This window comes from Tamandua tetradactyla, chromosome 2 (assembly GCF_023851605.1).
Source record: "Tamandua tetradactyla isolate mTamTet1 chromosome 2, mTamTet1.pri, whole genome shotgun sequence".
NCBI classification, from domain to species: Eukaryota; Metazoa; Chordata; class Mammalia; order Pilosa; family Myrmecophagidae; genus Tamandua; species Tamandua tetradactyla.
In genome coordinates, this window is record NC_135328.1 from 61,560,352 (window position 1) to 61,584,924 (window position 24,573).

Below are 24,573 nucleotides of genomic sequence, written 5' to 3' on the forward strand. Positions count from 1 at the left end.
GTATCCTGCTGTTGTGGGATGTAATGTCCTATAAATGTCTGTTAAGTCTAGCTCATTTATAGTAATATTCAGATTCTCTATTTCTTTATTGATCCTCTGTCTAGATGTTCTGTCCATTATGAGAGTGGTGAATTGAAGTCTCCAACTATTATGGTATATGTGTCTATTTCCCTTTTCAGTGTTTGCAGTGTATTCCTCACGTATTTTGGGGCATTCTGGTTCGGTGCGTAAATATTTATGATTGTTATGTCTTCTTGTTTAATTGTTCCTTTTATTAGTAGATAGTGTCCTTCTTTGTCTCTTTTAACTGTTTTACATTTGAAGTCTAATTTGTTGGATATTAGTATAGCCATTCCTGCTCTTTTCTGGTTGTTATTTGCATGAAATATCTTTTCCCAACCTTTCACTTTCAACCTATATTTATCTTTGGGTCTAAGATGTGTTTCCTGTAGACAGCATATAGAAGGATCCTGTTTTTTAATCCATTCTGCCAGTCTGTGTCTTTTGATTGGGGAATTCAGTCCATTAACATTTAGAGTTATTACTGTTTGGATCATATTTTCCTCTACCATTTTGTCTTTTGTATTATATATATCATATCTGACTTTCCTTCTTTCTACACTCTTCTCCATGCCTCTCTCTTCTGTCTTTTTGTATCTGACTCTAGTGCTCCCTTTAGTATTTCTTGCAGAGCTGGTCTCTTGGTCACAAATTCTCTCAGTGACTTTTTGTCTGAGAATGTTTTAATTTCTCTCTCATTTTTGAAGGACAATTTTGCTGGATATAGGAGTCTTGGTTGGCAGTTTTTCTCTTTTAGTAATTTAAATATATCATCCCACTGTCTTCTAGCCTGCATGGTTTCTGTTGAGAAATCTACACATAGTCTTATTGGGTTTCCCTTGTATGTGATGGATTGTTTTTCTCTTGCTGCTTTCAAGATCCTCTCTTTCTCTTTGACCTCTGACATTCTAACTAGTAAGTGTCTTGGAGAACGCCTATTTGGGTCTAATCTCTTTGGGGTGCGCTGCACTTCTTGGATCTGTAATTTTAGGTCTTTCATAAGAGTTGGGAAATTTTCAGTGATAATTTCTTCCATTAGTTTTTCTCCTCCTTTTCCCTTCTCTTCTCCTCTGGGACACCCACAACACATATATTTGTGCGGTTCACATTGTCCTTGAGTTCCCTGATACCCTGTTCAAATTTTTCCATTCTTTTCCGGATAGTTTCTGTTTCTTTTTGGAATTCAGATGTTCCATCCTCCAAATCACTAATTCTATCTTCTGTCTCTTTAAATCTATCATTGTAGGTATCTCTTGTTTTTTCCATCTTTTCTACTTTATCCTTCACTTCCATAAGCTCTGTGATTTGTTTTTTCAGTTTTTCTATTTCTTCTTTTTGATCAGCCCATGTCTTCTTCATGTCCTCCCTCAATTTATCGATTTCGTTTTTGAAGAGGTTTTCCATTTCTGTTCGTATATTCAGCATTAGTTGTTTCAGCTCCTGTATCTCATTTGAACTATTGGTTTGTTCCTTTCACTGGGCCATATTTTCAATTTTCTGAGCGTGATCCGTTGTCTTCTGCTGGCGTCTGGGCATTTAGTCAGATTTCCCTGGGTGTTGGACCCCACAGGTAGAAAGAACTTTCTGTGAAATCTCTGGGTTCTGTTTTTCTTATCCTGCCCAGTAGGTGGCGCTCGTGGCACACGTTTGTCTACGGGTTACACCAGTGGAAGTTGCTGTGGGTCTTTTAACTCTGGAAAACTCTCGCCGTAGGGGAGGTTCGGCAGCCAAAGCGTCTTGGAAGAGTGCCAGCCGGCCTGGGGTTCCGAACGTGGGGAGGGTCGCCGGCCGCCGCAGCATGGTAGAGCGCCCGACCGAATTACCTAGTCGGCCCGGGGTGCCAAGCGTGGTGGGAGGGCGCCAGCTGTCGCAGCCCGGGAGAGTGCACTGTTCCCAGCCGGACCAGGAAGTCACGTGTTTGGAAGGCACCCCCCAGTCACCATTCTCCGCAGTCTGGGGATTTCCAACCCAACTCTCTCAGTTGGTCTGGGGGGCCTCGCGTGGTGGGGGCGCCAGCCGCCGCGGCCCAAGGGGACCGCCTGTCCAATTCTGCCAGCTGGCCTGGGAAGGAGGAAGGGAGGGACTCCGGCCGCTTGCCGTCCTGCCCGGGAAAGCCCGCGCCCCTCGGTGATCTCACCGGAGCTGGTTCTCCCAGACAGTCAGCCGTTCCAGGATGGGGTACGCCGTCCCTTTGATCTCTGTCGTGGCTCTGGGAGCTGCTCTGTATTTTCTCCACTCCCCCAGTAGCTGTTTTGGAGGAGGAAAGGTGAGGGTGGCAAGGCTGTCGAGGCCGGTGGTGGAGGAGCCGGTGAAGGCGGAAGAGGGGACGGTGGTGGTTGGAGAGCCGCCAGAGCAGGAGGAGAAAGGGAAGGATAAGATGGCGGATGGAGCGCCACCGGAGCAGAAGCTGTAGGCTGGTTTTAATGGCTTCAAATTACCAAGCCCTGGGGTCTGAATTCCTTGAGGGAGGGATTCCACCTGAGTTGGGCTTCACCCCTCCCCTGGGGAAGGCACAGGCTCCAGACAAGCCACCAAAAGAGCTCACTTCTGCCTATACCTGGGGCAGCTGCAGCCTGAGAAGTCCTGCTGCTATATCCAAAGGCAGTCAAACCTTTGTAGAAACACAGTCATAAAAACCTCCCTTTCCTTCTTTTTTTCCCCCCTTTTTCCATCAGCCCTGCCCCCTTGGCTCCGGGGCAAAAATGAGCAACCTGGTCGCTTTGACCAGGTTCACCTAAGCTGGGGGCCTATTTTTAGTAGTCGGAATTTGTTAATTAATTCCACAATTGGCGTTTGATTGTGCTCGGTCCCTGCTGCTGGTAAAATTCTTTTTCTTTCCCCTCTGGGTAGCAGCCTGTGGGGGAGGGGCGCCGGCTGCCACAGCTTTGGGAACTCACGGTTCTGGGGGGGCTCGCAGCCGGTCCAGCCGGTCCAGAGTGGGGTACGCTGTGTGTCCAGTCACTGATGTGGCCCCAGGAGCTGTTTTGTACTGTTTCTGGTTATTTAGTAGTTGTTCTGGAGGACAAACTAAAATGCGCACATTGTTAAACCACCATCTTGACCCTGAATAGCTATTATTTATTTTTATTCCATATGTTCTACTCATCTGTTGACAAGGTAGATAAAAGGAGCATCAGAAACAAGGTTTTCACAATCACACAGTCACATTGTGAAAGCTATATCATTATTCAATCATCATCAAGAAACATGGCTACTGGAACACAGCTCTACATTTTCAGGCAGTTCCCTTCAGCCTCTCCATTACATCTTGAATAACAAGGTGATATCTACTTAATGCGTAAGAATAACCTCCAGTATAACCTCTAGACTCTGTTTGGAATCTCTTAGCCATTGACACTTTGTCACATTTCACTCTTCTCCCTTTTGGTCAAGAAGGTTTTCTCAATGCCTTGATGCTGAGTCTCAGCTCATTCTAGGGTTTGAGAGAAAATATTTTCAAAATGTTAAGAACAAAGAGAAAATAGACATTTACAGGCAAACAAAAACTAAAATGTTTACCGCCATCAGATCTTTAATAAAGGAATTTCTAAATGATATACTTTGGGAAGAAGGAAAATCACAGAAGGAAGGTCTGAGATGCAAGAAAGAATGGTGAGCCAAAAAACTGGTAAACATGTAGTAAATGTAAGAAACATTGTCTATATAAAATAATTATGATTTTTAATTTGTTAAGTGCAGAGAACTAAAATATTAAAAAACAATAGGATGTAAGTTGGAAGGAGACATCACAGCAAGATGTTCTGAGACCCTTGTGTGTTCTAGAGAGGGATAAGATATTGTGATTTGTACTGTCAACACGTTGGAACTACACCTCCCAAATTCCTTTCCCTAAGTGGTTCTTGATTGGGTTAGCCAGGAGAGAAATCCGCATGAGATTTGGAAGGCACGAATGAAGGAGTAGTCATTTTTGTATTTGGAAGGTTGATAGAGGAGACCAGAAAGACGCTGGTGGGCTGTGCACATTGTTGCTGATCAACGAGTCCACCTTACTGGCATGGGGCAGCATCTGGCCATAGCTCCTTCAGCTCCTGCTGGGTCTCCTCCTCCAATTTCTCTGAGTCCTGTGCCAGCTGTGGGTGTAGCGCCATGGTGAAGGGCACTAGCTTCCCCTGAAGATCACCCATATCATCAAGGTTAGAGGCAAAGAGAGAGATGTCCTCATGAGTTCCATCTTGTCCTTGCTCTTCCCCACTTCATGCCCAGCTCCCCTTCCTGACCGCTAGCTGACCTAGAGTGACTTCAGGTTCAATAACAGATGCAAAGGTACAGCTTTGCATAGAGCTCTTAACCAGTGCTCTCAGTTGTGAAGAGTCGAATCCCCATAACAAAACCCTTATGCTATGTCCCTCGTAGTTCTGCTTCTCTGATCCTACTCTGATTGATAACAGATAATAACAAAAACCTGAGACAGCTAATAAATAATAAACAAAAGAGACTTTATGATTAAACAACTATGCATACATATCCTACACACACATGCATTTTTAGATGGGATTACTACAAAGATGAAATAAAAATTTCCATTTATCAGGAAGATATAATTCGAAAATTGTATTGACCTTATAAAACTGATAGAAGGAGAAACTGACAAAATCCACTATATTAGATTTTAACACATCCAATTACTGGTAGATCACATAGACAAAAAAAAAAAATAAGCAAAGATCTAAAACACTTAAAAATACGATCAACAGGGATGCATGGGTCATTTAGTAGTAGAATGCTCGCCTGCCATGCAGGAGACCAGGGTTGGATTCCTGGCCCATGTACCAAAAAACAAAAACACACAGTCAACAACTTTAATTTATTGAACATGAGATAGAACCCTGAACCCAACAACTACAGATTCAAGCACACAGGAATACTATGAAAATTGACCAAGTACCAGGTCATAAAACAAACCTCAACAGAATTCAGATTGTCATATGAACCACTGTCTCTAACCTCAATGCAATTAAATTACAGATCAACAGCAAAAGGTAAGAAAAATCTTCATTAGTTTGGAAACAAAATATATCAAAAACATCACTCTAAATAATGGGCCAAAGGAAAAATAAAAATAGAAATGGAAAACTACTCAGAATTGAAATGACTGTATATCAAAACTTGTAGGGTAGAACAAAAGTTGTACTTAGAGTAAAACCTATAGGTCTAAATGCCTGCCTTGGAAAAGAAAAACAGCAAAACATTAATGAGCCAAGCATTAAATGTAGGAAATTATGGAGATAAGGAAAATAAGTGCAAAGAAAGTAGAAGAATAGAGACATTAAAAATATTGAGCAGAAATTTAAAAATTAGAAAGCAAAGATTCTACAGGATCAACAAAGTTAAAATTTAGTTCTTTGAAAAGACTCAACAAACAAACAAATCTCTAGAAAAATTAAGAGAGAGGAAGCACAAATAAATGAAGGGTCATAACTATGTATCTAGCAGAAAATAAAAAGATGATGTTTTCAACAGCTATATGTTAACAAAATTGAAAACCTACACAAAATGGACAAATCCTAAAAAACTATAAGTTGGCAAAAATAGTTTTTAAAAAATTAGAAAATCTGAATGGACTTATTAACAGTTAAAGAAATTAAATCAGTAAATTTTAAACTTCTTGCAAAGAAAACACCCAGCATAGACATTGTACGTGTATGTTCCTCCAAATGTTCAAGGAACAATTTATTTCACTCTTAAACAAACTCTTCCAAAGAACAGAGAAAAACAGGATCTTTCCCAACTCATTCTATGAAGCCAGTATAATTCTGATGCAAAATAAATCAAGACAATGTAAGAAAAGAAAACTATAGGCCAATTCACTTATAAACATGGATGCCAAAATTCTAAATAAAATACTGGCAAACTGTATCCAGCAGTGTATAAAAAAGATAATTCATTAATATATTTCATTATGGGTATGTTGTATTTATTCCAGAAATGCAAGGATGGTTCGACATTAGAAAAAATCTGGAAATGTCATTCATCACATTAAAAGATTCAAGGAATAAACCACAAATTGATTTCAAAATATTCAGAAATAAAACGGGTATGAAAGACCTCTTTGGAATGATAGAAATGTTCTAAAACTAGATTGTGGCGATGCTTACACAACTCTGTAAACTTACTAAGAAACCTTGAATTGTACTCTCAAAACAGGTGAATTTTATGGTATATCCCAATAATAGATACTTGAAAAAAGATGCAGAAATAGTAGCTGCTAAAATTCAACACTCACTCATGATAAAACAAACAGCAAATAAAAATAGAAGGAAATATTCTTAACCTGATAAAGATAAATACCCAAAGCATACAACCAACCAACATTGTTATGATTAATTGTTAAAAGTATTCTATTTAATGGTAGAGAGAGTTCAAATAGAGCCAAGAGGCTACTCTGCAAGTTGCTCTTATGCAAGCTTCAGGTAGACCTTGCTACCTGTCATAACCTGCCAACCCCCAACCAGGACCATTCCATCCAATCCTAAAGAACACCTAAGGGAATATATAAGATTCTACAATGGTTCTAGGCACTAGAGTAGCTTTCCAGAAACCAACAACTTCTTACAAAGAAAACACCCAGCATAGACCCAGATGGGTCCCTGGTCCAGAGAAGTCCTGAAATCTAGCCCAGCTTCTTCAGAACATCAGATAGTTCAATCTCCCTACCCCATATTAGTGACAGACCCTTCCAATATCAAAAATTTAGAATTGCCATAGTCCAAACAACCCCAAAGGGAGGTATGGAAACATCAAAGGTGGTGGTGGAATTATACATAGAAGATAGGACTTAACAAATGAATATGAATGTTATATCATTAAATTGATATCTTTTAGTCTCCAGTATTTTAGAGCACCTAGAAGTAAAAACCTAAAATTGTGAAATTGTAACTCATGTCAAAGTCTGAAATATGTTCTACAACTAATTGTCGTGCTGTGCTTTGAAATTTCTAGCTTTTTTTGTATATATGTTATTGTCCACAAAAAAAGAAGAAAAAAAAGTCAATTATGATAATAAAGAAGTATTTAAGCCCTCTAGCCTCCTATATTCTGGAGCAGCTAGAAGGGAAAATATGAGAGGATTGTGTGGTAGCCCATGACAAACTCTGGGATCTATCCTGTAACCACTTTTTTGAAGAGTGCTTTGAAGCCTATTGCTTTTTTATTTCTTTGCTTCATATATATGTTGTACTATACAATAAAAAAAAAGTATTCGATTTAAAAATTGGGACCAATGCAATGATGTTCACTGTGACTACTTCTATTCTACATTGTACTGGAGGCCCTAGCCAGGACACCAAGAAAAGGAAACATGAACAGATATACAGACAGAAAAAGAAGAAATAAAACTTTATTCACAGATGATAAATAAAGATCCAAGAAATAGCTAAAATACTGGATAAGTAGGGCGTAGTAATGAGATATTAGTACCTATTACAAAGCTATAGACATTAATAAAGCATAGCATCACTGTAGGGATAAATGAATTGTTTGATGTGACAGAATAGACGAAATGCAGACATGCACATTATATGGAAACAATATACAAAAGAGTGGTTGGAAGTAAAGCTATGGAAAAAGATATATCAGGCTTGAGGTGGCATTATAAACCTGTGAGGAAAGATAAACTAACTGCTCCATGGGGCAACTGGTTAGTCATATGGATAAAAATAAGACTGATATCCCTACCTCACATCAAACTGAAAAGGCTGACAAATTAAAGACTTATGTAAAGTAAAACTGAACAGCTTTTCAAAGAAAATATAGGACAATATCTCCATTATCTAGAATATGGATATAGTTCTTAAATAATTCATTAAAAAGTGCTAGCCATAAAAGATATTAATAAATTCAACTGTGTTAAAATCAAGAACCTCTGTCCATCAGAAGACACCATAAACAGAGAAGATAGGATTTAACAAATATGACTGCTGAATCATTATATTGATATTTCTTTTGGTCTCCAATGTCTTGGAGCAGCTAGAAGAAAAAAATGAAAAATCGTGGAACTGTAACCCATACCAAACTTTAAAATCTGCTCTATAACTATTTGTAAAATGTACTTGGCAATTTATTGCTTTCTTGTATATATGTTATATTTCACACTTTAAAAAAATGTTAAAAAAAAAGACACCATAAAGAAAACGAAAATACAAGCCACAGACTGAGAAAAGATATTTGTAGCATATAACTGACAAAGAAATAGAACACACGTATTTTGGCTCCCTCCTGAAATCCCTCTAAAACTACTGTGAATGGGTATTTAAAGCATAAACCTACAAGGATGGGGAGAAAAGAGAGAGGACAAAGGCAACAAAAGTTGGAAGCTCAAAAGCATGAGAGATAAGAGCTCACTGACTTAGTAGATCTGAGAAAGCTGAATTCAAGGTCAGCAATGGGAAAGCAACTTAAAACTGCAAAATTTTCAAAAGGATCAGGAATTGGTGGGTTTCTAGGCTTCTCTGGCAATGAAGATGGCACTGGGCCAAAGCTAAAAGAAGGATTGTTTGAAAGCTGTTTAAGAAACAGTTGAACCCACTAATCCCCTCTTCTATCCCATGCCATTGGGTGACTGCTTGTCCTCATCCCAGCAAAAATCAGGTTTATTTTTGGAGAGGATCTCAAGACTGGGATCTCAGACCCAGTTGAGGGCAAGGTAGCATACTGAAAACAGGTGACCTTCCATATGCTGAACGCTAAAGCCCTCAGCAGCCCTCTTCTCCTCTGGGTTCCTAGAATACTGGCTACTAGGCCATTACCTTCAGTCCAGAGATTGAAGGAGTCTTTTCTGAAGAATCTGATTATCCCAAGAGGAAAGACCTACAGATACTGACATCTGCGTTCACAAAAATATGGTCCAGCCAGATCACTCTACAGTGATGCTCATGGTCATCAAAACCCACCAATAGTTCAAAGCCTTCAGTGAGCTCTTTAAAGTCTTCAACTCATAAATGTGAACAAAGACTACAGACACTTGAGGAAAATCTCTAACAGAAATATTGATGACTGTGAGCCTTTCAAAATGACTGTTCTTGTATATCGTATGTATCTATGATCACGTGTGATTGGGTATGTCTGAATATGTATGGATGTATGTCTGTGTCTCTGAATTTACTTGTTATAACTAGACTTGTGTGTCTGCGTGTGCGTGTGTAGCACTCAGGGAAGTGTCAAATCCTGGGGTGTAGCTCCTGTACCCACATCCCCTACAGTCTGTCCCTCCTCCACCCATGTGTCTGTGCAGGACCAGCCACCCAGAACCTCAGCTGGGCACTGGTCATCCTAGAAGCCCATGGGAGCTGGAGAGTTTTCAGGGTGATAGGAGCACTGTAAACTGCAAGGTCTCAACCCCGGCTAAGAGAAGCCTCTGTTCTTTAGATCACAAAGAGGAAGTGTGGGTGGTCATTGTCCCAGCACTTCACTGCCCATTTTGAGGAAGTTCTTTCCAGGGTCTGACTTTTCTGGATGTCTCACTCCTGTGACCCAGCTGTCTGTTCACACCGAAGCCACCTGGAGACTTGTGGGCCCACAACTAACTTGGCATTCTGCCCTCAGCTGAGGATCAGAAGGCTCCAAAGAGAGGTCTTGGTCTGGGCTTCCACAGATCTGGCTTAAAATGGGGTAATGGGATGAGATGAGGTGAACCACAAGAAGCAGAGTGGCCCAGGGCCTGGGCCAACACCAGGAAAAAGGTCAGCAAAGGGTAAGGGCCAGCGCAAAGTGAGGGCCAGTGTCAAAGTATTATTAGTGTCAGGATCAAAGCTATAGTAGCGTCACTTCAGGTCAGAGTCAGGGAATTAAATTTTAAAGTACCCCTCCATCTTTCAGCAACTCCCAACATGTCAGATTTTCCAGAATAACTTCCCTGCCCAACAGACCTGCATAAGACAGCCAGCCCCAAAGGCAAGCCAGCTTTTCTCGAGGCTCTAGATTGTGCCAGGGGGCCTGCTGCTCTGTTGGGGAACATCCATGACCTGCTCCCAGACAGTACAGAGTCTGGAGGAAAGAGGACAGGAAGAGCCAGCTCTGCCCTCAAAGACTTCCCAGTCTAGGACAGGACACAAATGAAGTCACCCTCAGGGAAAGCCCCCAGCTCCAAAGCCCAGCCCTGGATGAAGAGAAAGGAAGAAACAAGAGTACTGTATAGAGGGGTACATGGCTGGCATGGGACTCCCTCTGGCATGGGGAGCAGAGTGTGGGAGCCCACCTCGGTTGACTTTCTACAGGGGAGCTGGACCTGTGTTCAGCAGGACATTAGGGCTGGGGTCTCTATGCGCCTACCCACTTCTTGCCCTCTCCCCTTGCCCAGGGCCTGACTCAGACCTCACAGCGCCACGTGGATCCTGATGCCCTGCAGAAGATGGTCAAATGTGCCGTGCAGGACTACAGCTATAAGAGTTCCATACCAGGTCATCCCTACTTCCCTGAGAAGTACTGGCTTTCTCAAGAGGAAGGTAGGGCCTTACCCTCACCCAATCTTGACCCCAGAAGTGACCCCCCAACAGTGACCCCCAACCTGAACCCAACTTAGATTATGATCTACACTGATTCTATATAAACCTTGTCCCCACCCATCACCTGGGCTTCTTCCTAACCACCACCCCCCTTCCAACCTGACTCCCATTTGACCTTACCCTAGAGGAGGAGAACCAGGCCCTCCCTTTTGGGAACTCCCTGTCTGTGCCATGAAACTGGAAAAGTCCTGGGTCTTATCCTTAGAGAGATGGAGAGAGTGTTAACTGCTCCCAAACAAATTCCTCCAAACACATAATGGGTGTCATCCCCACCCATTTTCTTAGCAGCCCTATTCCATCAACTGCCCCATTCCCTATCTTTCCTACATCCCTCTGCCTCTTTCCTTTCAACCTGAATGACTTTTCTAATCGCTTCCTAAAAATTCTCTCTTGTTCCTCCCCTTCACAGAAGGGGAAATATATTAGAATTCAGAATATATTAATATTATAATATATTAATATTCAGAATATATTAGAAATATATTCTGGCTAATGGTCTCTATACTTTCTCATCTCCCTTACACCTTATGAGAATTCTTTCTCATTAGGCTAGTGTTTATGGTCTGTCTCCCTGTATATCCCATAAGAGCAGGAACTCCTGTCTTATTCCTAACTGTGTCCCTCCCTCTAAAACAGTGCCTGGCCTGATAAGGGTTTCTTGAATAAAATGAAACCAGTGGAAATTAGGAGACTAATTAATAAGTAAGACATATCTTACTCTAGAAAACTAAAACAGCTCTTGTGTGGTTTTAATTACTGAATCCATAGGACTCTTCAATCTTTACCTTATGAGACCTGCTGTATGCACCTCACTCTTCTGACCACTCTCTACTCCTTGAAACTCCTTCCTTCCTCAGCTTCTCTGATAACTCACTTTCCTAGCTCTCTTGTTCATCCACTCCAGAAATGTAGGGTTTCTGAGGGTGATGTCCTGGGCCCTCTTCCCTCCTCTTAGTGCTTTTGAAAGCGATGGCTTTAATTATTGACCGCTCTAAGAGCATCAGTTCTTTCAGACTGGGTGGGGGGTGGGAGCAACAAGGATCATGGAAGGCTTTATAGGACAGGCTTAGGTGTTAGGGGACTGGGTGGGTAGGGCTTTGAAGAATTTTAGGTGGGGGAGTGTCCTGGTCAGATTTTCATTGGTACCACATCTTCTATGTACAGGTTTGACTACAGAACTTCAAAAATAAGGCAGGGAGACCAGTGAGCTAATAATAACAGCTTTCTATGTGCCAGGCACTATTGTAAGTGTTTTGTATACATTAACTCATTTAAAGCTCATAACAACCCAGGTAGATAGTGCTATTAGGCCCATTAAAGTTGAAGAAATTAACTTGGTCAAGGTCACACACAGCCAGTAACCGCAAAGCTGAAATTCGAACCCAGGCTGTCTGTCTGTAGGATCCATTCTATTATCCACAGCATAATAGTGGCTCCTGGTTAAGGCACTAAAGGGATACAGGGGTGAGACGACAGGGGACTGGAAAAGAAGGGACAGATCCAAGTGAATTTAAGGGAGCAGAATAGCAAACCCTAATGGAAAAGAAGGAGGAACTCGAAGGAAGCCCTGTTTCCAGATCGGCTGATTCAGAGAGTAAGGATGAAAAACTATCAGTTCAAAGAATCCAGACCTCACGCAGAAATTTGCCTTGGGTGGGAAATGGATTACATTTCAGTTTCTGGGACAAATTTGGGGCCTGGCTTGGCGTGGGACTGGACTGAAAGAGATAAGCGAGAGTCAGCATTGTACTGCAGACTAGAGGAGAAACATCTGGGGGTGTTTCCCAGATCCTGGGGTGGAATAAGGAGTAACACTGACTGACATCCCCACCCCTCTGATCAAGCAGACAAATGCAATCCAAATTACCTGTATGGTGACCAGTATGCCACATGGAGGATGGGACCTTACAACAGTGCCAGCTGGAACAAGTATACCACCTGCCTTCCCCGGCTGCCTAAGGTATTTACCATGCCCAGCACAGACACGGAGATCTGGGATGCATCCCCTCCCCATCCCAGCCACAGAGACTGATATTTCACTGTTAGTTCCTCATCCTTTGCCCACCAACAATTCTCCAGAGCTCTTCCCCTTTTGTGAAACTAGCATTTGTATTTTCTAGGAGACAAGGGAGTCCAGGATGCCCTTGTGGCTGTGTGGGGCCCTTGGGTACCAATCTTTGGGGCCTGGGTCCCCTAGTCCCCAGTCTCTAACTGGGCTTTGTGGGGGACGTAACTGGTGTGCACTCCTTGCCAGCTGCCCCTCCCAGTACAGTCCAGCCCCCAAGACACGGGGGCTGACTGAGGGGCCAGTGCTGGGCTGAGCCTGCCAGCTCCCGCCTCCCCTCCTTTGTGATGTGAGCAGGGACCACAGAAGGGGGAGCAAGGCCATTCAGGGGCAGTGTGGATGCAGGACCTTCTTCCAAGGAGTTAGGAGGGATTCCAGCCCCAACCCCAAGCCGGAGGGAAGAGGAGGTGTGAGAGGATATGAGGTCAGGGCAGTGGTTCTTAACCTTAGGCTGATGGCTGGCCTCTGTTTAACTGAAACCTTTTAAATCAGAACTTTCTCAAGAGTCAGAAATTTTTACAAGTTCCCCATGTGATTCTGAGCGGCAGGTAATTATTGAAAACCCTCTATTAGAGAGAAATCGAGGCACAACTAGACAGAGTTAGCTAGACAGAGAGAAAGGGGGAGAAGATCAAAGAGAAGCGCTGAGGGAGGGTCGTCCGAGGCCCAGAGCCGAACCTCGGTCACCTAAGGCGCCTCCCTAGGGAGGCGGCGCAAACTTGTTGCCGGGCGACAACCCCAAACACTCAGAGCCCAGAAGGTGGGGAAGCCTCACGGGGGCGGGAGAAGACGAGGCCTGGGGACCGGTCTGGATGTTCGCGCAGATTTCCCCAAAAGGGAGAAGCTCTTCCCGATCAGGGCTTAAGGTAGTACGTGTGCCACCTCCAGAAAGCCGGAATGGAGACAGCAGATCGAGGAGTGCTATTGGAATGTCCCCCTAAGCCGGAGAGGCTCAATGCCTACGGTAACCGCGGGTGGGGTGGTGGAGGGGAAAAGGTGGGGGGAGGCCAAGAGGACGGGGTGGGGATGGGGCGGAGGCTGAGGTCTTACAGACACGGTGTAACCCTTTCTCTGTCCCTGTTGTCGTCTCCGTCTCTTCCTTTCTCTGACCCTGTTTCTATCCATCCCTGTGACTGTATGTCTGTTTCTGGGTCTCCGGGACTCGGAGCCGCGGGCGCAGAGCGCGAGGTGGTGGTGAACATGCTGAACTCGCTGTCAAGGAGCCAGCCGCTCCCGCACATCGCGCCCCGATGCGGCTGCGTGGATACGCTGCCGGGCCGCTTGCCCTTTCAGGGCTACGAAAGCCCTAGCTCCGGACGCCACTACTGCCTGCGCGGGATGGACTACTACGCCACCCGAGCGCCGTGCGCCGAACGCCGCCTGCGGCCTGCATGCCACCCGCAGCCGACTGTAAGGTTCGCAGGGACCCGCCCGCCTCGGTTTGGTCTCGCCCTAGAGTCCCGCCTCCAGGCTGGCTCTGCCCCTTAAAGCGTCCCGCCCGGCCCGGCCCTCCCACCCCAGGGCCTGGGCCGACCGCGGAGGCGGGAGGACTAGCACCAAGGTTCCCCCAAGTCCCTGATCCCTGTCCTTCCCGAACTGGGCTCTAGATCACCCTGGCTCCTGTATCTGCTCTGGTGGCCCCGCAGGAGGGATTTTGAAGAAGGAACCCAGCACACCTGACCCAACTCCTTCCCTTGCCTGCGGGCCCCTCAACCCATCTGCGACTCCGGCTCTGGACCTCCGACTCTGGGGGATGCAGGTTCTAGCCTGCGAGGTGCCAGGTGTCCTTGGGAGTGTCCTTTCATCCTTGTCGGAGATGGGTGGGGTCACTGCCCGGGTTGGGTGGGTGATGGTGTACTAGGTAAGCAGAAATGGTGACCGCATTACCCCAACTGCCCTTGTCTCTTCGGAGTCCTGTGCCCCTCCGGAGGGAAGTACCCTAGCATCTTACTGCCGGGTAAACTGAGTCCCGAGTGCCCAGACTGCTGTGCAGGATTCTCCCTGCACCTAGAGCCAAGCGACGAGGGTCAAACTTAGGAGAACTCCAAATGTCTGCGTCAGTCTAGAGAGCTGTGCAAAAGGGGGTCCTAAACCCTGTCCCTAGCCCCATTATGACCCCCTCCCGCCCATTCCTTGGCTGATGGAGCCTAACACATTTTGTGAATATGTGTCTTAGGCCTTAAGGGCAAAGGGGAAGGGGAAAGTTGTCTGAGCCTCCAGGGGACTATTGCCACGACCATAGTACTGGAGAAATCGCTGTCCCCTGGCGAGTATCCCAAGCAGCCCGTGTCCCAACGACCGGAGCCTGCCCCTCCCGAGTCCAGGGTGCTGCACTATCCAGCCTGGACGGCCGAAACAGGGGCCTTAGAGGGAGGGGTACCTCCCAGGGGGCTTCAGGGAGATGGTGCTACAGGGAAGTCTTGAAGGGCAAGGAGGCCGAATGGGAGGATCCCCGAGCCGTGAGGCAGACGTCTGAAGTACCGCCCAGGGGCGTGCTCTGGTTTGGAGAATAGAGGGGATATCAAAAGGCCAGATCCATCCCTGTCCACCGCTTCCTCCTCCAGGGGTGCATCACCCTGTGAACACCGGTCGGGAATGCAATGTGCTGTTACAACGCCCCCGCCATCATACTACCCATATCCAAACCTTAGGTAAGTTTTGTGCTCGCCCACGTTCTGGGAAGGCTGTCCCTTTGACGCAGTAGGGGGTACTATGGGTGGGAACTGTCTTCTGTGATGCACTGACAGGATGGAGCCACAAGGGGGCGCAAGCGCCCTGGGGAAAATCAAAGCTGGTTAGGAAATGGATGACCCCCAAGAAAGGGGGTGGAGGCTGGCATTGAGGGGTCAGAGATGGTGAGTGGGGCTTAGACAAGAGATCAGGGCGTTGGCTTCAGGGCTTGAAGTAAAGAGTAAGAAGTCAGTGGTAGGGAGTAGGTGTTGGGAATCACCTCAGAAGTAGGACTTGAAGTGAGGTCAGTGTGGGAGCCCAGGGTCAGTGTTGGGGCAAAATGTTGGGGTAAGGTCAGCACTGAGAACTAGGGTCAGACATTCACTTAGAGGTATAAGGGTCCAAAAGGGCTCACCCCTCTCTTCCCACAGATGGGACACAAGTCATTTCAAGAAGTCTGGTGGTCCCCAGAGAAACAATTATGTCGTCCACCCTGAGTTTGTGTCCGAGGCCTATCCTGACTACTGCTGCTGGTAGAGCCCAGGCCGGCCCAGCCCAGAAGGTTGAGCAATAAAACTCTTTATCCTGCGAGCCTGGTTCCAGTCCTTACCCTGGAGGATCCAGTAGTGAAGGCCCAATCCCTCAGATCTCTACCGAGCTTCCTTGACTGAGATGGAGTTTCTCTGAGTTGCCCTGCCTTGAATTCCCCCATCCCCATTCCCAGCCCCCTACCACCCGGCCCAGGCCATCTCAGCACTTCTCGGGTGGCTCTCAGTGCCCTCCTGATACATAACCCTAGCCCTAGCTAGTGTCTTCCTCCCCTTTATCCAGAGCACAAACTAATTCAGAAAAGACTCCTCCAGGCTGGGTCCATCCACCTCCTACCCCACGGGAGCCCTCCAGTGAACATTTCCCTAGTATTCCCCCCAAACTTGGATGCTTACTACATTTCAATGGGCCCAGAATCCTTCAACATTCAAAGCTCTGGATCTTGGCTTCCAGACTTTCCCTTACAGACCCACTCCTCCCCCTCCCCCAAAGCCTCTCTGGGCTCAAACACCCTTCTTGCCCTTTTCTACTCAAATTAGTGCAAATCATAATTTGGGAGGATTTCATGAACAAGAAATTTCAAACTGTAAAACAAAACCCTGTTTCCCTGCCCCACTAGGGAGCAAGGGGCAGGGTGTACTGGAATCTATGGGTTCCCCAGTATTTTCCTTTCTCCATCAAAGAAAACTAAGTCTTGCATCCCTGCCCTTCCCCACCCTCCCCCACCCTCCACTCCCCCAGCTAGGATGTGACTGGACACGCCCAACTTCGCACAGTATGGGCATTTTCTAACTAAAGGCTGCCACCACGAAGAGGGGCTGGACCAGGGGCTGGACGCAGAATACCAAGCGGAAGCGGGTCTTCCCAATCCCAGATCTCGGACACCCTAGTCTATTCCGGTGGGAACAGACAGCCGGGATCTCTGCTGGTGGAACTATAGGCTCCTTTGAGTCCTTTGCCGCCCACCCGGTATTGGGAGGTGAAATCTCCCGGGGGTCCGCTACCCCTTTTCCTGGTGGGAAAAACAGAAGTCTCGTGAAAGGGTTAGATGGAGACGGCTTGGACCTGCCCGAGCCTGAAGAGGAGGGAATCCCAAGGGCCAGCCCTGGCTCTTTACCCTCCGGCTCTTTCCCTCTCATACACACACCCTAAACCCAGACTGGAGGTGCAAGAGCCTCAACCTTCTTGGGCAGCTCCCCACTCCAGAACTACACTTCCCAGCAGGCCCGAGGCCGAGTCCCGCCTGCAGGAGGGTAAGCGACTGCCCAGCAGGGCGGGCCCGCAGGGCGGGGGCCGAGCTGAGAGGCGCGCGGCGAGTGGCCAGCCAGAAATGCCAGGGGCAGGGTCCAGAGGACAGAGTGGGAGGGGAGAGGGGCGGGGCATTAGGCCCGCGTGACAATATGGGAGGAGGGTCCCGCGCCAAGGGCGGGGCTGAACTCGGAGGCTGGAGGCGAGACTGGACGGTCCCGGCGGGGCCGAGTGGCCCGAGGGCGGGGCCCGCGTTGGATCCCCGCTATCCCCACGCAGGCGGCGCCGCGCGGCGTGCCTCGGCAACTCACCTCCGACTCTCTCGAAGGCGATCTGCTGGTGCCTCCCTTCACTCCCACTTTTGCGGGGCCGTCACTGCCGTGAGTGAGCCCAGTGGGAGGCCCTTGGGGGGCTGCTGAGGGCGCAGGAATCAAGAACTTTTGCTCCTGCCGACGAGTGGGCAGGGAGAACCTGGACACTTGGGCCCCTCCTCCGGCCGCAGTTCCCGGCGGGCTATAAGCCCCCTTTACTCCTTGCCAATGCAGCTACCGGGCGGGGCGCTGGGGGTAGTGGGGACTATTCAAGGATAGGCGCTGTCACCCGATCTCCAAGGATCCCGTCGCCGGGCCGGGGAGGAAGATGGATCGGATCGAGTTGCCTTTGACATTTCCACCCTCCCGGGAACTGTGTCGGACAAACGACACAACTTGGAATGGCCTCTCCTAGGTTTAGCCGGACTGGGCCCTTCAGATGGGGCTGGAGGCTGGCAGCCACGACTGAGGTTGAGTGGGGAGAGGCTCCGCAGGGGCAGAGCCCAAGGAGGCAGGCCGGGCAGATCCCACCTGCCGGCACTAGCCTGTTGTGGGCCAACTGCAGAGATGGTAAAGTACAGGGGTTTCTAACGCCACGGTTAGCCAGAGCCAAAGACTTCCTCCACCCCTTCCATCAATTCGTTCTCACAGCCCCGGTACCAGATGCATTAAAATGGTCCATTTCCCACTCCTAAAAAGGTCTGCCTAGAGCAAGCAGGAGCACCAGTCCTTAGGAAGACAGGCCTTACCATACCCACACCCATTTGATGGAAGCCTGTCTTACCCTCTCGGCCACAGAGCCCCTTTCCTTCATTGCACTCAGACAGCTGGTACTGTATGTATGCCTGCCACACAACCCCATTAGGCTTGGATTGTATAGTGGCATTTGGAAGACCAGCATGGGGTCTGCATGGAGTAGATGCTCAGGTCCTTCATCAGAGAAATTTGGAATTCTAGAAAGTTAAGATTTGTGGAACTTAAGCCTTGGAAAGGGATTTTGAGGTCACTTTTGGCCTTGAAGGAACCATGATCCGGGCTGACTTAATATGAAAGCTTTAGATGTGTGTGTATGGGGGGGGGAGTCGCTGTCCTATTCAGCTATGGAACCTCTCTGTCTCATGGTTACCTTGGGGGCCTTGGTTGCCTTGAATCAATGAATATAAATACACAACAGGTCTGGTGTGGGCTACCTAAGGCCTTTTTTTGGGTTCAGTTAAAGGCTACTGCCTGCATTTCCCAGGAGGGTTTTTCTAGCCTATACCTACAAGAAGGGGAGTCCATCATGGGGTAGGAAAGAAAAACTGAATTGTGTGGGCGGAATGTTCTGAGAGGAAGAGGAATAAGAGGCTGTTTCAGACCAGAGGGCTGATTAGTTCAGGAAGTTGAAAGGAGAGGGTGTTGTGAATGAAGCCCCGAGATGACACCTCTGCTGCGAGAGAGGAGGAAGGATTGTAGGTAGCTGTGTATTCATATCTGAGAACAAAGTTCTGATCTGTGCCTGGCCTGGCATTGTTGATAGTCTCTGCATGGGGTAGGTAAGGATCCTCACCCTCATGGGGGGAGGAGTTCCAGCGCCTACTTGGAAGGACATAAGAGACAGAAACTGGCATCTGGGAGGACACCGATTACTGTTTGCCAATTCCCCTCTCTCCTGTCCCCCAGATGAGGCAGGTAGGCAGGCCGACTGGCTGGCAGTGTGTATTCTTGTTGTGTGCCTAAATGATTTGCTATTTCTTGTTGGACTCTGCCCTGAGGCCTGGGACAGGAAGGGTCAGTAGCCTTGAGCAGCAGATTGAGACATATACCTCCCCCACCAAGCTTGTTTCCCTGCAGTCATATTGGAATGATTATCATACAGTATGGGAGTGTGTGTGTGTGTGTGTGTGTGTGGTGAGGGGTGCCTGATCCCTGGAGAGCCAGTAAGTGTGTGTGTGTGTGTGGGGGGGAGTTGGCGCAAGGTAGGTGTTGAAATCTCTTAAAGCAGGTGAAGGATTAAGCTGAGGAAAGAATGAATTTGGAGATAGGATAGCCTTGGCTAGAAATGGATTCAGAAAGGCAGCTGACATCATGTCATACCTTGAGCCTCCATTGCAAGGCCCACATTTCTGGATTTCATGTTGGGGATCAGGAGCTGGGAGAGATGTGGTCTGATAAGCGCTTTAGAAAGATCACCATAGTTGCTGCCTGCCAGAGACACTGGAAGTAAAGAAGCTGCAGACAAGGAGGCCTACTGGGGAAGTGTGGCAGTAACAGAGGGGAGAAGTGTGTGTCCAAATAGAGCAGAGGCAGCAAGACAATGGGTGAGTGGTGGAGCCAAAGCCAGGATGTGGCTGACCCACAGATGTTACTCTGGAAGCAGAGCCAGGAGACAGGCAGGGAAATGGACTTGGTGATTGATGGATGAGAGCAGGGTAGAGTTTGAAAGAAAAGGGGGGAGATCTGAGAAGTGACCTTAGGCCTAATGTCTGAATCCAACCCTGCCTCCCACCACTGGGCCCTGAGATTCAGCCTGGTTGGGGTATCTTCTCTAATCTCTAGATTAACTCTGGTTTCTGACTTAGGAACAAATTCCATGCCTGAGCTGTATCCCCATCTCCACCTCTCCCTCTGGGAACAGAGAGCCCAGCTTACTTCCATTAACAGTCCCAAGGAGCTGGCTGGCCTGTCTTCCCCTCCACCATGCCATACCCCTGAGATAAAGGCCCTCTCCAGTTCCTTCCCCTTCTTTTCAGCCTGAACTGCCTCCATGTGTGATTTCAGAGAGGTTTTTCTGGATTTGTATCCCCACCAAGAAAATGGGGATGTATGCCACTTGCCTATCCTTATTCAAAGATCCTGATTAATTTTAGCAAGCATTGGGCCCATCAGAAACCACAGATGGATAATCCTGGTGAGTCTCATTTTTGCCACTGGTCACGCTGGTCACCTGCCACTGGTCAGGCCCTTCCCTAATATATACAGCTTTTCTTTCTTGCTGTAGTGAATGGGAACACTATGGAAGTGGGAAAGCTCAGTTGTGTCTCTCTTTTCCCGTTTCAGACTCCAGAAGACCAGGTCAGATGGGCTTGGTGGGGTGGCCCCACTGCCCATTCCCTCCTTAGCTGGGGGCTGATGTCCCAAGAGTCTCAGGAGACGAGCCAGGCCTACCCCCGCCGCCGCCCTGGTAGTCACGCAGGCCATAAAAGCCCTGAGGCCTCTGTGGCAGCTGCCATGTACACCTTCCTGCCTGACAATTTTTCACCCGCCAAGCCTAAGCCCTCCAAAGAGCTGAAGCCGCTGCTGTGCTCGACGGTGCTGGGGCTGCTGCTAGTGCTCGCTGCAGTCGTGGCCTGGTGCTACTACAGCGCCTCTCTCCGCAAAGCTGAACGCTTGCGGGCCGAGCTGCTGGACCTCAACCGTGGCGGTTTCTCCATCCGCAACCAGAAGGGCGAGCAGGTCTTCCGCCTGGCCTTCCGCTCGGGAGAGCTTGACCTTGACTCCTGCAGCCGCGATGGCGCCCTCCTCGGCTGCTCACGTACGGCCCAAGGGCGCCCGCTGCACTTCTTCATCCAGACTGTGCGGCCCAAGGACACGGTCATGTGCTACCGCGTGCGTTGGGAAGAGGCGGTGCCAGGGGGCGCGGTGGAGCACGCCATGTTCCTGGGCGACTCGACGGCGCATTGGTACGGTGGCGCTGAAATGAAGACGCAGCACTGGCCCATCCGCTTGGATGGCCAGCAGGAGCCACAGCCCTTTGTCACCAGCGATGTCTACTCCTCCAACGCCGCCTTCGGGGGCATCCTTGAGCGCTACTGGCTGTCGTCACGCGCGGCCGCCATCAAGGTCAACGACTCAGTGCCCTTCCACCTGGGCTGGAACAGCACAGAGCGCTCGCTGAGACTGCAAGCACGCTACCACAACACACCCTACAAGCCGCCCATAGGGCGCACCGCAGCGCCTGAGCTCAGCTATCGGGTGTGTGTTGGCTCGGACGTCACTTCCATCCACAAGTACATGGTGCGTCGCTACTTCAACAAGCCGTCGAGGGTGCCGGCACCTGAGGCCTTCCGGGACCCCATTTGGTCCACGTGGGCACTGTACGGGCGCGCTGTAGACCAGGACAAGGTGCTGCGTTTCGCCCAGCAGATCCGCCAGCACCGCTTCAACAGCAGCCACCTGGAAATCGACGACATGTACACGCCGGCCTATGGAGACTTCGACTTCGACGAGGCCAAGTTCCCAAACGCCAGCGAGATGTTCCGCCACCTGCACGATGCCGGCTTCCGGGTCACGCTCTGGGTGCACCCGTTCGTCAACTACAACTCATCGCGCTTCGGCGAGGGCGTGGAGCGCGAACTGTTTGTGCGCGAGCCCACCGGCCGGCTGCCCGCGCTGGTGCGCTGGTGGAACGGCATCGGTGCGGTGCTCGACTTCACGCGTCCCGAGGCCCGCGACTGGTTCCAGGGGCACTTGCGGCGGCTGCGCTCGCACTACTCCGTGGCCTCTTTCAAGTTCGATGCGGGCGAGGTCAGCTACCTGCCGCAAGACTTCAGCACATTCAAGCCTTTGCCGGACCCTAGCGTGTGGAGCCGTCGCTACACCGAGATGGCACTGCCCTTCTTCTCGCTTGCTGAGGTCCGCGTGGGCTACCAGTCGCAGAACATCTCGTGCTTCTTCCGCCTGGTGGACCGCGACTCCGTGTGGGGTTACGACCTGGGGCTGCGCTCACTCATCCCGGCGGTCCTCACCGTCAGCATGCTGGGCTACCCATTCATCCTGCCAGACATGGTAGGCGGCAACGGGGTGCCCGGGCGCATGGCGGGCAGCGGCGATGAGCCGGAGCGCGAGCTCTACGTGCGCTGGCTGGAGGTGGCCGCCTTCATGCCCGCCATGCAGTTTTCTGTGCCGCCCTGGCGCTACGACGCCGAAGTGGTTGCCATCGCGCACAAGTTCGCAGCACTGCGGGCCTCGCTGGTGGCGCCGCTGTTGCTTGAACTAGCCGGGGAAGTCACCGACACGGGCGACCCCATCGTGCGCCCTCTCTGGTGGATTGCGCCCGAGGACGAAACGGCGCATCGCATCGACTCCCAGTTCCTTATCGGGGACACGCTGCTGGTGGCGCCTGTGCTGGAGCAGGGCAAGCAGGAGCGCGACGTCTACCTGCCCGCCGGCAAGTGGCGCAGCTACAAGGGCGAGCTGTTCGACAAAACGCCAGTGCTGCTTACCGACTACCCCGTTGACCTGGACGAGGTTGCCTACTTCACCTGGGCTTCCTGACAGGCCCAAGGCGAATCCCACAGTCCTAACCCCCAGCCTTCGTCCAGGCCCTTAACCTTCCATCACACCAGCTCCGCCCAAGAAGCCCCACCTTGTGTGACTGTTAAGTGGGTATTAATAGTACATGTGCTCAAGCAGGGGTCTGGGGGAGGGGGTGCTAAGGCAACGTCCCTTTCCAATGCACAATCTTTATCCCCCACCCCCCATCCCATTCCCTTCCACACTCACTCCAGTCTGCAGAAACCTCTTCCCTAGGGTGGGGAGGAGAGAGCTCAGAGGAAAGGAATCGGCTCTCTTCCCGTTACACATTTTTTAAAGCACAAAGAGAAACTTCTCCCTCCATTCTGGCCTCAGTGCCCATCTTGGTCCTCTTGAGGTGGATGTTTGATCTTCTTTAAGATCAAATAACCTTTTGCCACAATTAGAAAGGGCACATTCTTGGTGTTGGAAGCCAGGCCCTGAGTTCCCAATGCTGGCCCTTGCCTCTGAAGCTGAACCATGGCCGACCTAGTCCCACCTCAGCTGGGGAGAATGGATGGGTATACTTGGCCAACAAGGAAGCAGGAAGTCCCAGGGGACAGGAGGACTGGGCTCAGCAGGGACCCAGCATTGTTGTCCCCAGCATCATTGTCCCCTGATTGTGAAGAGACTGCTAACACTGCACTGACCTGTATCTGTGTACACATGTGGGCTCAACCCTGGGCCAGAGCCCTGTAACCTGGCCTGAGTGATACACATTTGCAGGGCCAGACAGGCCAGACTTGATGCCTTAACTCAAGAACCTGTGATGTATATGAGAGAGAGGAGAGAAAGAGGAAAGAGGGAGAGACACCATTTGTCTCTGGGTCAGTGGAATGAACAACATCCCTGAGCCTTGATAAGGTTGGGGGAGCGAGCAGGGAGCAATTTTCAGGCTTTGCTTGTTGAGCCCACCTCCTCACAGGTAGTGTCCCTGGGACTCTAATAGGAAATCAGCTGCCTTTCAAGATTCTTCAGCTGCCTCACTCCCTACAATTGTAATGTGTGGCCTAAAAGGGAAAGAGGTTCTTATTCTAGTGGTGGTGTGCTCCAGCACAGCACAGGAGCTGCATGCCCACACTGATGCCTGTGAATACGCACACACGGAAGGTCTTTCACCTCAACCATTTTCCCTTGCTAAGAAGAGCAGCCTCGACCAGAGTGCGTTCTTCCTGACTTTGTAGCTGGGTCCTGGGGAGAAGTGGCTTGCCAGAGAGAAGTGGTGGGGAACAGGGTGGGGCTCAGCTTCCCTCAGCAGCTCTGCAGCAAAACCAGTCCTCCACCCCCTGGAGTCTCTTTGCCCACCTCTCCATCCCCTCTGTTTCCTCAGTGTGGCGAGTGCCTGATGAAAGTTTTGGGGTGCCCACTTTGAGTGCCAGTTTTACCACTCATCTGCCAGCTGTGTGACCTTGAGCATGCTGCTTAACCTCGCTAAGCCTTGGTTTCCTCATCTGTAAAATGGTGATAATGATGCCTACCTCCCAGATGGTTGTGAGAATTGTAAGCACAGATGTATGTCAAGTGCCTGGCATAAAGCAGGTGCTCAATAAAAGGTAACTATTAAAGTACAGTTTCTTGTTTTCTTACTTAAAAACAACAAGGAGTCTTCCAGGCCCCAGCTCCCAGACCAACTGGCTTCCTATGAGCCTGCTTGTGACACTCCCTCTTTACCCGTACCTCCCAACCTGCATACCTATGAAGCTAGCACCCAGTTGAGTTCTGAGTTTCTGACCCAAAGGACATTGTGGTCTAGAAAAGAGGTAAGGGGAGAGTTATCTGAAGGTGGAATGTGAGGGACCAGGATTCCTGGATCACCAGGACATGGAGAGAGTTGGGGAGGGAAGCTTCCCCTTTCCTTTCGTCAAGAGCCTCTGCT

The 24,573-nt window shown here is 49.1% G+C and overlaps 2 protein-coding genes across 13 annotated transcripts in view; both read left to right on the forward strand.

The window, feature by feature from the left end:
• SPMIP6 (sperm microtubule inner protein 6) overlaps positions 1-15,903 on the forward strand; it is a 28,552-nt gene extending 12,649 nt beyond the window's left edge. For 6 of the 10 annotated variants that reach the window (XM_077147893.1, XM_077147894.1, XM_077147892.1 and 3 more), the window contains 6 exons: positions 10,376-10,520; positions 12,425-12,540; positions 13,534-13,609; positions 13,826-14,060; positions 15,210-15,296; positions 15,747-15,903. In XM_077147893.1, the coding sequence (XP_077004008.1) occupies positions 10,427-10,520; positions 12,425-12,540; positions 13,534-13,609; positions 13,826-14,060; positions 15,210-15,296; positions 15,747-15,852 (714 nt within the window). In that variant the 5' untranslated portion in view covers positions 10,376-10,426 and the 3' untranslated portion in view covers positions 15,853-15,903. Of the gene's footprint in view, positions 1-10,375; positions 10,521-12,424; positions 12,541-12,883; positions 13,194-13,533; positions 13,610-13,825; positions 14,061-15,209; positions 15,297-15,746 lie in introns of those variants that run through there. The other 4 variants (XR_013170353.1, XM_077147890.1, XM_077147895.1 and 1 more) reach the window with 4 other exon arrangements.
• Positions 15,904-17,299: 1,396 nt separating this feature from the next.
• MYORG (myogenesis regulating glycosidase) lies at positions 17,300-24,262 on the forward strand. 3 transcript variants are annotated; one of them, XM_077147899.1, is made up of 2 exons: positions 17,300-17,993; positions 20,463-24,262. In XM_077147899.1, the coding sequence occupies exons 1-2, from the start codon at positions 17,991-17,993 to the stop codon at positions 22,677-22,679; spliced, it is 2,220 nt and encodes a 739-aa protein (XP_077004014.1). In that variant the 5' UTR covers positions 17,300-17,990; the 3' UTR covers positions 22,680-24,262. The 3 variants fall into 3 exon arrangements, with proteins under 3 accessions (XP_077004014.1, XP_077004015.1, XP_077004016.1); XM_077147900.1 differs by having other exon boundaries at positions 17,300-17,492; XM_077147901.1 differs by lacking the exon at positions 17,300-17,993 and adding an exon at positions 18,016-20,313.
• Positions 24,263-24,573: the final 311 nt, after the last annotated feature.